General features: G+C 34.6%; 1 protein-coding gene across 1 annotated transcript in view; it reads left to right on the top strand.

Annotated features, from left to right (window-relative positions):
- The window catches only part of COL21A1 (collagen type XXI alpha 1 chain), a 113,832-nt gene that overhangs the window by 34,837 nt on the left and 63,546 nt on the right, over positions 1–15,449 (top strand). Inside the window, exons 4-10 of the mRNA XM_037393041.1 lie at positions 1,771–1,939; positions 2,092–2,308; positions 4,380–4,553; positions 7,191–7,268; positions 9,577–9,585; positions 10,979–11,062; positions 13,379–13,441. Of these exons, the coding sequence (XP_037248938.1) occupies positions 1,771–1,939; positions 2,092–2,308; positions 4,380–4,553; positions 7,191–7,268; positions 9,577–9,585; positions 10,979–11,062; positions 13,379–13,441 (794 nt within the window). The remainder of the gene's footprint in view (positions 1–1,770; positions 1,940–2,091; positions 2,309–4,379; positions 4,554–7,190; positions 7,269–9,576; positions 9,586–10,978; positions 11,063–13,378; positions 13,442–15,449) is intronic.

Raw genomic sequence — 15,449 nt, 5'->3', positions numbered from 1 at the left:
TACCTTACTGGGAATGTCTTTATGTGATTCTGCGACGTGCCATTGGAAATAAAAAATATTTTCTTAATATATAATTTTATGCATGCTTAATTTGTATTATATTGGTTTGGCATGGTTACTTTGGCATTGATCCAGAATAATGGCCCTCTCACATAAAGTAATCCTATTTCTTTTGATTTTACACCGAATTTCTAATACTGTAACTGGTCAGAGATTCTTGCATTCATTTTCTTGTCAGTGTGTATGACTACTTGTAATCTGTATTAATGGCATTATGACCATTATTCAGCCTTGAAATAAATGAGTTTAGAAATGTTTCCATGATAAAAAAACAGTGAAGAAACCTGAAAAAAAATTGTTATTACTCTGACTTAATATCATAAGTATGTTGACTTAAATTCTTCATCTGTGTTTTGAGATGAGTGAGAAGGAAAGCTGTGTTGGACTTTATATTTCCTTTTTTGGGTTTTTTTTTGGGGTGAGCATTCAGAAGGTAGACATTTTTGTTTCCAAAATGTACACAGAGAGTTTTTGCAATTCTTTCTTGTAGAACCAGATGGATAACTTTTAATACATTTTAAATTTGGGAGTCAGGTGACATTTTGCTGTGGCGAGGAAAAGAAAACTAAGGGGAATGTATGTTTCTTGCTGCTGCTCCAAGTACCTGTGGCATGTCCCTTTAGGATGCATTGCCCTTTTCCACCATAGACAGTTTGTGCATGCACTTAACTGAATTTTCTTAGAGGTTTTATATCCTACCTCCCTCACCAGAACAGGGTAGCTTCTGACCCCTTGGGTTAGTTAGAAAGAGCAGCTGTGCAGCATTGCTCATTGCTCATATTATAAAGAGAAGCCAGTCTATATATTTGAACTGGTAATTCCCTGGCACTGAAACACGAGTTTTCCAACCCAAAACTCTCCATCTCTTCTTTGGAAGGTGTTGCTAACCTCTTCCTTTTCTATGAACTGATGCTTTTCTGAAGAAACAATGGGAAATGAATGATGAAAATATATTTATTGTAAATAGTTTACCATAATTTTAATAACTAAAAAATTGTTTGCTCTCTTTTCATTGATTTATTACTCTACTACAATGTTGCTTTAGCATTAAATTTCACTCTACTATCTCTTTTTCTTTTCTTTTTTTTTTTTTTTTTTTTGAGACAATTTAGGTCCACTGCCTAGTATTGGTTTTGTGTAAAGAGCATTAAACAGAGATAGCATTCAGCTAACTTTAGTTTCCACAGAAAATATATCACACAATATTTGTCCAGTGAGAACAGGTTCAAACAGATTTCAGTGTAACACAAAATAGATCGGAGTCCATTTTGAGCAAAAGAAGATGAAAAAATTGTAGATAATTCTACTTTGTCCATTTTCAGCCTGATTTTCTAGTTGGGAGGGATGCTGGATTAATCCAAATTGTTAAGGCACTTTGGAAATTAACTTCTATAATTTTGTAGCATTTCGAAACCATATAATTGTGGAAATTAAATTAAATATTTTATTATTCAGATATTGTAATACCTTTTAACTACAGTTAGTGACAATTCAAAATAGTTTGTGAATGTAATTGCAGTAAAATACATCTCCGTATTCTTGCTTCATGTCTGAGGATTCTGCATGTCACTTCTCTTGTTATACTTAGCTGCCTGTTCTCAACTCTATTATTTCTTGAAAGGCAGCTTCAAAAAATTAGGAAGGTGAGAAGTTACTTTTTGAAAGTTTTAAGTCGTATTTTGAACTATGCTTGCATTTATTACTTTGCAGAATCTGTTTGTCCGACAAGAATTCCAGTGGCAGCTCGAGATGAAAAAGGATTTGACATTCTTGTAGGATTAGGTGTGAAGAAAAAGGTCAAAAAGAGAATTCAAATACCAACCACCAATGCAAAAGCTTATGAAGTAACCTCACGTGTTGACCTGTCAGAATTGACAAGGTATTTAAATTTATAAATACACTTGTAAGTTTAGTAAGATTATTTTGTTTGCTTAAAGTGAGAGAGACTTATTTAAGATTTATATTAAGATTTTAAGATTTGTACGATTTATGAAGTACAGTCCTTATTTTCCCCTCTTTCCCCTTATTTAGGAATGTGTTTCCAGAAGGTCTGCCTCCATCCTATGTGTTTGTTTCCACTCAAAGATTTAAAGTAAAAAAGACATGGGATTTGTGGAGAATTCTAAGTCTGGATAAGAGACCACAGATAGCAGTCACTATTAATGGAGAAGAGAAAACATTATCATTCACTACAACAAGTTTAATAAATGGCACACAAGTTATTACTTTTGCTGTACCTCGTGTAAAGGTAAGGAATAAGTCATCATCATGCTGGAATACTCATTTAAGTACACATTATTCCTTTGTCCTTTCTGTTTTTTTAAAAATTCATGATATTATTTTTGCCCACTTAGGCATTTAAAAATAGATGGGGGGGTACTTTACCCATGTTTCCAGAGGGCCACAGTGATCATTGCTGTAAATGCTTTGCAGGTGCTTTCTGCTCAGTAGTTTCTGGCAGGTAATTGTGAAGATCACAGAGGCATTTTTTCACACAGATCTTTACTTAATATGTGCTGGAAAGTATTTTCTGCCTTTGATATGGAGACTGGAAAATTTGAATGAAAACAGTTCGTTTTTAGAGAGAGTTTTTGTTAAGTGTCTAAATTCCTTGAAAATACATAATGAAAGAAGTTACTTTCTTCTCCAGAACAGTAAATAGCAGCTTAGAAATTGAGAGTTCAGTTTGGATTTGTCTAGTTCTCTGTTGAATAAAAATTCCTTTCAGCTACTTATTTTTCTCATTGAAGGCATTCCCCTCTTTGTGCAAACCGTTTTTATTTTCTTCTAGTGTAACCTGAAGGTTTCCTTTCAATCTGTCTTCAGTAATTTCCAGTGAAGTATTCAGCTCTTCTAAGAGAGATTGTCTCGGTTGCAGGCGAGACAGACGGAAGGAGGCTGAATGCCTCTACTTTTGCAGTTGGGGCAGTATAGGAGTATGCAGCCCAGAGATTCCCATACCTACTGCGGTATTATTTAAGTGAACAAAGAGGGATGCTTCAGCAGACAAAGAGTGGGAAAGATTTATTGCTGGAGCACTTAATGGCCAAGTGGGTTCAACTTTTCTGGGAAGTGGTGGCCTGCATTCAAAACCTTACTCCAAATCAGGCTGAAGGTATTTGAAATATAAATCCTCAGAGAAGGAAGGACTCCTATCTGAAAGAAGGTCTTAACTACTAAGCTTTTGCTAGAAAGAGGTTTTTCATTCTTCTGTTATTGGATAGAGAATTTTTCTTTTTCTTTCCAAATTTCCTCTGCACTTTTATATTTATTTGTAGGTGAAATAATATTTTTTTTCTTTTTTAAAAGGCAGCTAGCAAATTCAGTTTCAAGTAAATCTGAAAATTTGTATTTAATTGTTTCTGGTAGCTATAGTGGCAAATCAGTCTTATTCCTGCAGTCCCAGATATCCATGAACTTCACTTTGAAAAGAAGACTTTTGCTTTTTTTACTTTGGTGTTTCTCATGCTTGTATTGCTATTATGGACTACAAGGGTTTATGACCTTTTTAGATCTGTATGTCTCTAAACACACTATAAATGCTACTGCCTTTAATTAACTCTTTCATTTAATTAACCTTAATGATTTAATTTAGTATGGGATTTAGCTGTATAAAAGATAAGCATCTAGTCTAGTCTAGGCTAAAGAGCTGAATTGTTTTTGAAATTAATGGGTAGGCTCAAGAAGAAGGTATATCTTCCCATGTTGAATTTAATTTCTAAGGTAGGTGAGATCAATACTTCTTTAAAGGTATCTCTCGTTTTCTATTACTAGTAGAACTATGCCATTTGTTGAAACTAAATCTTAAGCTTTAGAAACCTGAGGTTTTGTGACATGATGAATGTAATATTTGGTTTATTCATTGCAATAGTGTGACTATTTCTGCCAGTATCATGTTGTCTTTAAGATTTTTTTTTGTAAGAGAATAAGTAGAAGGACTTTTCAAGTATCTATTTCTTTTCACCTTGATTTAATATCTGAAGTGTTTGAGACATGCCACTGCTAAAAAAAAGGCCTCTGGCTTCATGTTTTCAACAAATACAGGTTTGAGCATGTTGCAGATCATAGACTGAAAAAAATCTGTGTGAGTTATGAAATAATTCTGAAATAGGCATTAATTATTACCAGATACCATGTTCTTAATTCTAATATTGCTTGGCAAATACTTTTTTACCTATACAGTTCACAATTTTCTGTATGACAGAATCTGGGACCTGGATCATCTCAGCCATTAACAGCAGTTTAAATGTTGAAATTAGTCTTATTGTTATTTAAATTGAAGACAATTTAAACAATTATATTTTCTTCCATTTTCTTAGACATTGTTTGATGAAGGCTGGCATCAAATTCGTCTCTTAGTAACTGAAGACTTTGTAACTTTGTATATAGATGACCAAGAAATTGAAACGAAGCCATTACATCCTGTTTTAGGTATTTACATCAGTGGCCTAACCCAAATAGGAAAGTATTCTGGAAAGGAGGAAACTGTACAGGTAAGCATATGCTAATACTGCAGGATAACATTGCATTGGTGTTTTCTGTTTTTATTGAACTTAATCTTCTAATTTACACTACCCTAACATTTAATATTTGTAGGTTTTTAATTTTTAATATGTGTAAAGTTTTGTAATAATTAAGAGGGAACATAAGTATTCAGGAGGACACAGCACAACTGATATATCCTGTGTGATGGATGCTTAATTGGTGTCACTGATTTCAAGGGGCATTCATTTTTGCTGAAACACAAATCTGATGCAATGTGGTCACCCAAATCTGGGAAACCGTCTCAAAGCAGGGGTTTTCCTACGTGCTGGACACTTGCATATGATTTCCTTTCCTTCCTTCTGTGTATCGGTTATGGGGGTAAAAGAGGGAGAGAACAAAATGTTTCTTTCTAATCACTAGCTGTCATGAAAAGTGCAAGGTGTATCAACTCTGTTTCTGTTGTACTGCAAATATTTCATAGTCAAGACTGCCACAGTTTGATTCTTCTATGCTGGAAGCCCCCCCACTTAAGAACCCTGTGCCAAGGTTCTCCTCTGTTCTGAGGAATGTTAAAGTCCTGCCTTCAGCTCTTTGCAGACACCAAAAAGCTGGTTATAACTCAGGCTGTATAGGTAAAGGCTGAGTAGACCAGTGGTGAAGACTATTATGTTGACTGTTCCAGATGTTGGCTGAATAGATTATTTCCTTATCTTTATAGCAATGCGGTAATGACATTACTAATTAAACTGATAGTAATGGCAACAATACTAAGAAATACTGAATGACATAAGTAGACATTATTTTTAGTTATTTTGAAAGCTATGCTTTTTTTGTACTCTAATTTCACGATTTTTACTGCTCCTACTAAAATACATTAATGTGTTTTGCATCATCTTTGCTAACTCTCTTCAGTTGTCTTTACTCAGTTACTCCTGAATTCTATTTATAGCCAGGCTTCAGCTCTATTACCGTATTCTAAAAGTGTACATGGAAACTTGGATGAGGCAGTGTGTGTGTGTGACTCAGCATTTCTGGTTGCAACATGGTCTGTATACTGAAGTCCCCCTTTGCAAAATCTACTGAATGTTTCCCACAGATTTCTGATAGTATTTCAAGCACTTACTGCAATGAAAGTAGAGATTGCAGAATTGTAATCGTCTCATGCATTTTCTCTGTCTGTGCAGGATTATCCTATTTTTATAGTTTTGTGCATTCTAGGTTTAGAGGGTTGCTTGCTTATTGTTGTTGTGCCTTGTTTTTTCTCTTAAGTCACTGCAGAAATGGGACATTTATAGGTTCCCAGTAATTCAGTTTCTGAGTTAAACAATGTTAGTAGCAAGACATGTTGTCTAAAATAGAGATGAAAATATTTAAGGAATGTCAGATTGTACAAGATCCTATTCTGATAGTGGACTAGAACAAAAGTAGAAAATCTGCCACACGTTGCAATTTTATATTTCCAGATGATTTCTGTAATCTAAGAAAAGTGTTGCCTTTCTCCACTTTGTCAGATGGTTATGCATTCTGCAAAGCACTAAGAGTCAAACTTTGCAAGGACATTTCTCTTTAAACTATGATTATGGAGAAATATTTTGATGAAATTGCATACTGCCTTTCAGTGAAAAGGTATTGTGAAATCCTTAAAAGAAATCAGTTGGAGCTGGATACAAAGTATGATACAAGAATCTTCTTCAGAGATTCTTTGGTGAATTTTCATTATCTTTTTGTGCTCTGATTCAGATGTTTTCTGGTGATATTTTGCAAGTGTTCTTGAATTAATTAGGATCTTGCTGACTGAAGTGCTTTCCAGTATAGTGATGATAAATTCTGTACATACTTCATTGTTGTGAATTGTAGACATTTTAAATTTGAAAGCTTGTATTACTAGGCATGGTATTGACTATATATAGTCCAGCTAGTCCACTAGTCCAACTTATAGTCCGTGATTTCAAATAAGTGTTACAGGCCTTTTTTCTCTTTGCAGTCATGATAGTTTATGCTAGAAAAACTGACTTCAGTGGTCTTATTTTTCTGGAGTATCACAACAGAGCAGAATGGCACAAACTTTTGCTTACCCGGTGCCAGTGTTTTCACTGGTTGCTTTTTAAAGCTTTATGTTATACAGCTAAACTCTAAACCAAATTCTTTCAGGTGTTGGGGATGCCTTCTAATGCTTCACCAAAACTTACAAATCTTACGTCTAGTAGCGACAGGCCAGTGTAGAAACTTCTTTGTAGGGCTGTTAAGGTAAAAAGGAAAAGGTTGGTTTTGCCTGTGCGGTTGTAACTTGTTTCCCAATGATAATGGCAGCCAGTGTAATTTGTGCTGTGCGTGTTTTGATTTGTTGTCAAGGATTAAGGGCGGTGATTTCTTTTATTTTAGAAAAGAAAACCTTGGATTCTTTAAACTGAATTAGTTGCACATATTAATCATCATGATTAGCCTGACTAAAAATATTTCTACATCTAGAATTGGTTGTTAACCATCGTGGACACACAGAGCTTCCAGTTTCTCTCACTTTTTAATGTTTTGTTCATTTTTTTTGAACTTGTGGATGATGCAATTTAAGAAGTGTATAGTTAAAATTAACAATGTCAGGCTAATAACACTTTCTCTAAAAAGGTATTTTATGTTTTGAATTGTAGTTTGATATACAAAAACTGCGAATCTACTGTGACCCGGAGCAAAATAATCGAGAAACAGTCTGTGAGATCCCAGGATTTGTGAGTATGATAGATGAACTTTTGAGGACTACTTGGCATTTTTTACAAATGACTGTTTAAAGCTGACTTAACTCTTAAAATAAGTAAATGGTACATTGATTCAGCTAGTGCAAACAAGTGCTTGTTATCTGTACAGTATCAAGTGACAAGAACTTGTCTGTTATCAGCCTTACTTTTGCACTAACATATTTTGAAAGTTGGCTTTAGTTTAGATATTTGATGGTGGAAATTTGACAGCGGTCTAGAAGAATCTCAGGATCTTCTGTTACAATTTAATGAAACTACTAGGTTACAATTGTGTAAAATACTTTAAATATTACTTTTTAACTTATCTGATACACTTCTTGCTACATGTCAGGTCATTTAATCTCTGGAATTTTTATTCATAACCCTATATTTTTAAATTGCCTTTTCCTATCAGATATAGCTATAGCGATGTCTGTGTTAAATGCCCTGTTAACTGAAATGTTGCTAAGTTTTCATTAAGTATATTACGGATAAGACAAAAATATAATCCCGTTCAGGATTTTATGATTTAGGAAGCTTATGGGGATCCTTTGACCCTCTCTTTGCCCTCTTACTTACAGTTAATTATGCAATGAAATGTAAATCACATGCAAACAGATTTGGAAACAATTCATGACACACAGGTGGAGCCAGATTTTAAAAGCATTCAGCTCCCATCTCAAAATATAAGCAAGAGATTGTTTTATACATACAATTTCCTTCAAAATATCCTCCTTTGGTGTCTGAAACAAACTGAGCTAAAGATAATCAGACAACAGTGTCTTTACTATGTGAAGCCATATTCTTCATGTTGTGATTTGCTTTAGTGTTAGGACCATTTTGCCAGTTCGATAATAGAACCTGTGAATTTTCAACATCCAGATATTTTATTTTTTATCAGACTTGCACAGAGGCCCAGCTAGTCTGTTTTTCTGCTGTTTATTTGGGGCCAATGTGTTCATTACAGACAGCACCCTTATTAGGCTTTTTCAGAACTCACAGCTTTCATTTAAGCAATGAGTAGGTGGCTGGATTGTTAGCTGTTCTGAAATCTAACTGTGTGTGGCAAGAACTAATGGGGTCAGGAACACCTTTTTAAAGTTAGCTTTAAAGCCTGAAGTAAATGTAGTATTTGGCTATTTAACTGCAGCACGTACCTTTTTGCTTTTTACAAATTGGAAGGAGGATATGAAAAGTAAACAAATGAAAAAAGATTGCTTAAAGAAAGCAAGCACTAAAAAGTCCATCGTATCTTGTGTTGTCTGCAATTTGGCAAGAAGTCCTAGCAAAAAGATTGCTTTTTGCTAGTTTAGTTTCACTTGCTGTTATAAATTAAATTTGGATGTTACACATGTGATTCTGGACTCTGTCAGAAAATAAAAACGTTGGATGATCTCCAAGTAGGAATATGTGATTTGTGGTTGTATTGTGTCAAGAGTGTGGTTGTGTCAGAGCTCCTGCACTAAGCAGGTGCTATATGTACTAATTACAGCCTGAATTAGTCCCCTTTCCTGAGATAATTATCTGCATGTAATTTTAAGCTCCCTCTATGATCCATAGAGAAGGACAACCTCCTCTAGAGGTTGCCTAAGATGGAATTTCAATACAGAGGAAGCTGCCTCTCTCCACAGACTGTGTACAAAGTCTGTGGTGATTCTGTATGTTAGAAAACTTGTAGATGGTGCTTAGCTAATGGCGGCTACTAAACCATTAAGACAGACAATTTCACCGTTAGTATGCTGAAATATTTGGGGATGGATTGTTCTGTGGTGTTGCAGATACTGGAAAACTCAAGTGAGTTGACAGCAGAGTCTAATGCAGTCATACAGGAAAGTGAGAATAGCCAGCCTTCCCTCTGTGCTGCTGTATGTTTTCCCAGATGCTGGATTCAGGCAGAGATCAGAGCTTTTAGAAATATTTTGGTACATTCTCTGACATGAATGAGTAAGCAGAGAAATTTTTTTTTATGAAAAGTACTCCTGGCAAAAGGTTTGACACAAATCTAAGCATTAGTGTGTAAATATTTAGATTGTTCAGTATTAATTCTAGTTTTGTCATTGCCTTTTAAAAATTGCTACTGCTAGCTGCTGTTGAAAGACCTTTAAAGAAATGAACAAAAAATTCATCTTCATCGATAGCAGCTGCACATAAGTCTGAGAAAAAATAAAAGTTTTTAATTACAGTTCCTTGACAGTTACAGCCCTAAATTTATGATTGGTTTTGGTGAAACATTTACAAATGAATGGATTTTGCTTATTACAAATATTGCTGTATTCTTAAATTGTGTTTCATCTTGTTTCAGAATGGAGAGGTAGGCTCAATCCTAAACTGCTCAAACTCAGTTTAAGGTAGTATTTGACTTTATATACATTTCTTATTACTCTAGGGAGTATACACTTTGTTTTGAAAAGTGGACAGAGGTTTGCTAAGTGTAAAAGTGCTGGATTTCCATTAATTGAACTCTAGTCAATAGACGAATTAAAAATCAGTTTTCTGAAGAAACCCGTATTTATTGGAATAAAAGGCCCGATTTCCCCCCCGTTTCAATTCAATTACTATTATTTGCAGGGTTGGCTGCTGTTGCAAAGTGTGTGGGGATATGCACAGTCACGTGCCTGTTACCTGCATCATGCTAATGGGAGCTCCCTAAGGAGGAGCTTGTTTGAAGGCTTAATACGATAGCTTCCCTAACCATCCTTGTAACTACACTTGGTACCATTGCAAAGGAAATGTGGATTTGTGTTTTGATCAGTCATTTGACCCTGAGAAAGAATTACATTCGGAGAACATTGTAAGAAGTCTGCATTATTTTAGGAAATATGTATAAAATGTTATAGAAAGTGTTTTAGATAATAAATACAAATTCTGCTTTTTTGTATCTTGGATTCTTAAGTTTTTGCCTTTTCCATAGCTCTAAGAAATTGCTGGGTTTTCATATGTTCTCAATGGTGAGAAGTAAATGCCTCTAAAAAAACCCAGATATCTCTAGAGGGTGATGTGGACTGCCAAGGTTTAGTATTTACAGCTCTTTGTATAGAGAGCACAGGTTGGAAGATGACACCTGATGGTTTTCCAGGATGGGCACCCTGGGGGTCAGGACTAGTGACTTGTAGGAGTCGGTGGTAGCAGCCATGCCCCATCTTTCCTCAAGTATCTTCGTAGTTGGGACACATGCCCAGGAGGTAGGAGGCTTGGGCTTTATGTTCTTTTCAGGCTTGCTACACATGATAGCATGCCCATGAGTTGTGGTTATTATACTAAACATAATATTTATTACATTCTTTTCACAAACTTCAATTAAATAGTTATATTTGATAACTGATCACACTTCAAATAGTGAATATCAGTTAGTTTTTAAGAAGAGTTTTGCATATTGCCAGATTTGAAATTATTTAAAATTATATTAAAATTGTTTAAAATTATCAAACTATATGACGAAATATTTGTGGAAAAGCAAATAGTTTCATGTATCAGCCCAGTATTGGTATTTAATTTTTTATTTATTTTTCTTCTGGGTAAAATGATGAACTCATGCATGCAAAGTAGCTGGAGGGCAATGTTCAGGTAAGCAGAAGTTCCAGCTGAACAAGAGAGTGAAAGCCAGGACCTATGCAATCTAAGGAAAATCAGATTCATATAATGCTATGATATGTTTGTTGAATGCTTTTAGCATGTGCATTGATGGCTGGTTTTACTCTTGGTAGTGCATGAATGGTCCTAGTGATGTTGGCTCAACACCTGCCCCCTGCATTTGCCCACCAGGAAAGCAAGGACCTCCAGGCCCCAAAGTAAGTTTCCATTCTGTCTTATTGAGTGTATACGACTTCCTTTTTTCATTTTTCTTTTTTTTGCAGATCTTATGTTCTCCAGTCATAGTCAAGCAGATTAAAAAAGTAGGAGACAAGTTTTCCTAGTTCTGGTTTCCAGTGCATTAATGCAGTGATAGGATCTTCAAGGCCAGATTTTGGTGCCACAACTCCTAATGACACTAAAATAGCTTTTATTTTTTTAAGAAAAATGCTCATGGATATAAAACTATGTTTCCTTGCTACTCTTCAGCAAATGATCTCGCACTGTTAATTTTTTGAGAGTGAATTGCTTTGATAATGGAAGTCTTTTAATGGAGAGATTTTTATTTTTTTTTTTTGTTAAAGAATGGACAAGATGCTTACGGGGAGAGTTCCACCTTAGCTGTTCCGATGGCCTCCACCCAGTGTTGGTGAAAGATTAATATGAGAAGCAGACTTGAGTCTCAGATGTCTAAATATGGCAAATTCAAATCCCTAATGTTTTGCTGTAGTACCTTTCTCAATAATTGTGCTGAGCAGTGCTTCTAGTTACTAGCTTGCCTTATAAGGGTAGACAAGAAAAGCCCAAATCTTTTGTCTTTCATTAAGCAGATGATTAAAAAAACTCTACTGTCATCATATAACGGGTTAACAGCATGCTGCAGCTACCTCAAGTCAAAGGGCATTTTTGCTACTGTGGTAAAGGTTTCTAATCAGGGAATTGGAATCCACAAGTAGGAGATCATTATTATTTCATGTAATAGAATTTTTCTGGTCTTTTTTTTTTTTCTCTTTAGCATATTAGGAAAAAAAAAAAAGAGAAGAAAGTATTTATAATTTGTAAAAATGGAAAGCCATATCCTGTAAAGTATGAAAGAGTATGAAATGTCAGAATTAGGGTGACTTACAGGATTTTATTTAGATCCTGGCTTCATGTGCAGTCTTTCCATTATATTGCAGTATAATATTTGTTTGGGGGTAATTGAATAATACAGGTAACAAGATGATGCCTAACACAAAAGATTGCAGAAAGAGTGAAAAGGAAGCCAAGTTAAGATTGTATAGGTTATCTTAATTATGGTATTTCTTAATTTTTGAATATTGGGCTTCGGAACCATATAAATTTAAATGTAATTTGTGTGTTTATGATATTAATGGAGTACAATAAAATTAATTAAATTAAACCAATTTAAAAATAGAGGTAACATGTTTTAGCCTTTTCAAGTTAAAGGTGTAAAATTTCATAGTTTAGATAGCATATTTGAAAACAAATTTATTTTCACTCAGATCTCAAACCTGGACTTCTTAATTTGGACAATAATAATTCTGGATAAACCTATTATGAATTTAGCAAATTATGACAGTTATGCTTTTCTAGAGATATTATCCTATATCTTTTCCCATTTAGTTCAGCATCACATTTCTATGGTTGATATATGAAAAGATGTTTTTTTAAAGTCACATTGAAAGCTAGTTTCCTATTTCCCTCCTAATGTCCTCCCAGTTTATTAACAATTCTGCAGCTGTAACTGACCCACAGGTCTGTTGATGGTTCAGGCTGAAGAAAGTGGTACCTGCTTAAAGGTCTTGTAAAAGTAAAACGATTTTATAGATCAAGTCTTACAGGATTTTGCTGGGCTCAAATCAAATCCAGTAGTAAGGATATATTGATTAGGAAGTTAATTTCCTGCTTTCTTACCATAAACATGAAGCCCAGGGAACCAATTTTCCCTTCAATGTTATGGTTGTAACAGAAATTGTCAGAATAATTGCAAAGGCCTTATAAGAAGAAATCTAAAATAATATCTTCTTTAAACAGCAGTGTGTGGAGAGGAGTTTAGTATTTAGTAGGTTTTAATCCTGGCTCCTGCCTTTTTGGTCCTTTTGTTTTAAGAAGTAGACTCAGCCAAAGCAGGTGAGAGTTTTCTTCAGAGTAGTACTACTAGGTTAAGAAGGTTTTCATAAAGATTTTTATTCATCTATTTGATGAAAAGAAAGGTTTGTTTTGGGTGGGGTTTTTTTTTCTGTGATTAAGGTATTGAAAAGCTTGAAAGCTTTTGAGATGACGGGTTAAACTTGTGCTGTAACTGAGTGTGGGCTCACTTCTCCAAGTTCTGCACAAGAAGTTGGGGAGAATTTTCCTGGGGAGGGAGTTACAAGATAATTTCTTTTTTGCTATAGGAATTATTCCTCAATAGCAGGTATCTGGGCTTGCAGCCACTGTTTCATGGAATGTGTTAGGCTTAAGGTTGCTCTGTGCTAATATTAAAATGCTCTTTCATATCTTTTGTGTGTTAACATGTTGCTTCTCTATAGGGTGACCCTGGTCAGCCTGGGAATCATGGTTATCCTGGTCAGCCTGGTCCAGATGGTAAGCCTGTGAGTACTGAAAACTTAGTCATATATTGTAAATGCAAAACTAACAGGAGAAAAAACACATACTACTGAGATCAGATTTTCAAATTTAGATGATTTTGTCTCCATTCTTTGAAAATGTGAATGTCACTTAAGTGCTATCTGAATGTTCATATATGTTAATCATAGTATTTTTGTTTCAGGCTAAAATATTGTATATATGATAGCATGAGTTAGGCACTATTATATGTATATAATAATAATAAGCAGGCTATGACTGCTCCTGTTGGTCTTTGCATCAGTTTGCATCAGTTAACACCTTCTGACCTTCAGTCTTTACTGCTTAAGAACTTTTTGCATTAGAAAGCACTTTAGGGAGCTAAAATTCTATTTTGTCTATTTTGTTTTAGGGATTGCTTCTCACGTTTAAGCTTAGTTAATTTAATTTCTTTTTAGGATGCCTCAAGTAGTCCACCAAATAGTAGATATGCATATATAGTTCTAGAAAATACATATACATATACACAGATATACAAGTAGATATGTGTATAGAATGTTAAATGTACAAATATTGTGCAGTCCTAATCGTTACATCATAAAAAATACCTGCATTTTTCTCTTACTCTACATTTTACTTTTTAATCTGGCATTCCATTAATATGGATGGTAAAGACTGAAAGAAAGTATATTAATAATATACATCCCTAAAATAAAAATGACGGGTTTGGCAATGGCTTGTCTGGCCTTCATGGTTAACATTTTTTATTGTAATGAAAGCAAATAAATATATAAAAATAGTTTAAGGTTTCATTGAAAAAATATATTACAACTTTGAATGTAATTAGAAGCTTCTAAGATATTGACGGCCAAGCTTATCTGTTGAGCAAGGTTTTGTTAACAGCCTGCAGTCTCTGTATCACCAAAGTGGTGGTGGTCCTGTGCCTCTTGTGTTAAGAGAGAGCAGGCCAAAAGCTGGGAGACTCGACCACCCATGTTTCCTTTCTAAGAACGTGGCCTCTGATGTTTCTTACTATTCACTAGAAGCTGTTTTATTTATATTTAAAAATAAAATAAGAAAAAAAAAAGGTAAAAGGCAGCTGGGAGCATTACAAATAATCTGCTTCTGAAAAGATTATTTCTCTGCTTGGATACCAAAAGCAGGAAAATAAAGTGCATGCACATACCGGAAATTAATTCATTGTAGTTTTTCATTCTTATTGTGAGGACTGAGTTTTATGGTTGAGTACCTAGGTTGTAGTGTTATTTTGAAGTCTCCGTGGTGAAGCAGAAGAGGAGGTAAGCATCATGTCTTGAAATCACAGGAAATACAATTAGGGAGGAGTCCCAAATACTATTGAGAATAAAAATATAAGAACGTGTCCCAAAACTTTTGAAAATACAGGTCGATGAGTGCAGAGAAGACAAAATGGTTTATGAAAGAAACATTGGATTATGGACTGGGGAACTAATAATATATGGGTTTGGTTAAGACTTAGAAGGATATTAAGTTATTTTGGACCACTTTGTTCCACACTTGACAAACTAGAGAGACTTAAGAGAAGGGCTGGACTGGACCTTTCAACTTCACCTTTTTAGTAATCTACTGTCCTATGGAAAGATTCATGAGGATATTGTGACTTATCAAAGGTCTTTCCCAAATCTACTCTTGCTTATTAAATTTAGTACCTCTAGAATCTTACTCCTATTGAAGAGGCGCATCCTACAAAGGATAGCTTTATAAAAACACCTAATGTTCAATTTTTGTTAATAATTTTTAATACTGGTAATATATTTCATTTCTATGTCAGCTAAAGATGGAAACAGTGAGATTGATACTTACTTGGAAGTGCGTATGTTGTAACAGTAATAAATACTACCAGTTACAAAGAGAAAGCTCTGTGCTACACACATTACAAAATGTTGTTGCTTAGTTGTGTGTTGGCCTTTTCGTAGGGATAGCATATGGTTCATTTGTGTGCATCAACTGTGGTGATTCCTTTTGGAAGCAGATTTACTTTGATAGAAGAAAAAT

The sequence above is a fragment of the Falco rusticolus genome, chromosome 6 (assembly GCF_015220075.1).
Source record: "Falco rusticolus isolate bFalRus1 chromosome 6, bFalRus1.pri, whole genome shotgun sequence".
Lineage (NCBI taxonomy): Eukaryota > Metazoa > Chordata > Aves > Falconiformes > Falconidae > Falco > Falco rusticolus.
Note: the sequence above shows the minus strand (reverse complement) of the source record. Positions and strands in the feature narration are given on the sequence as shown.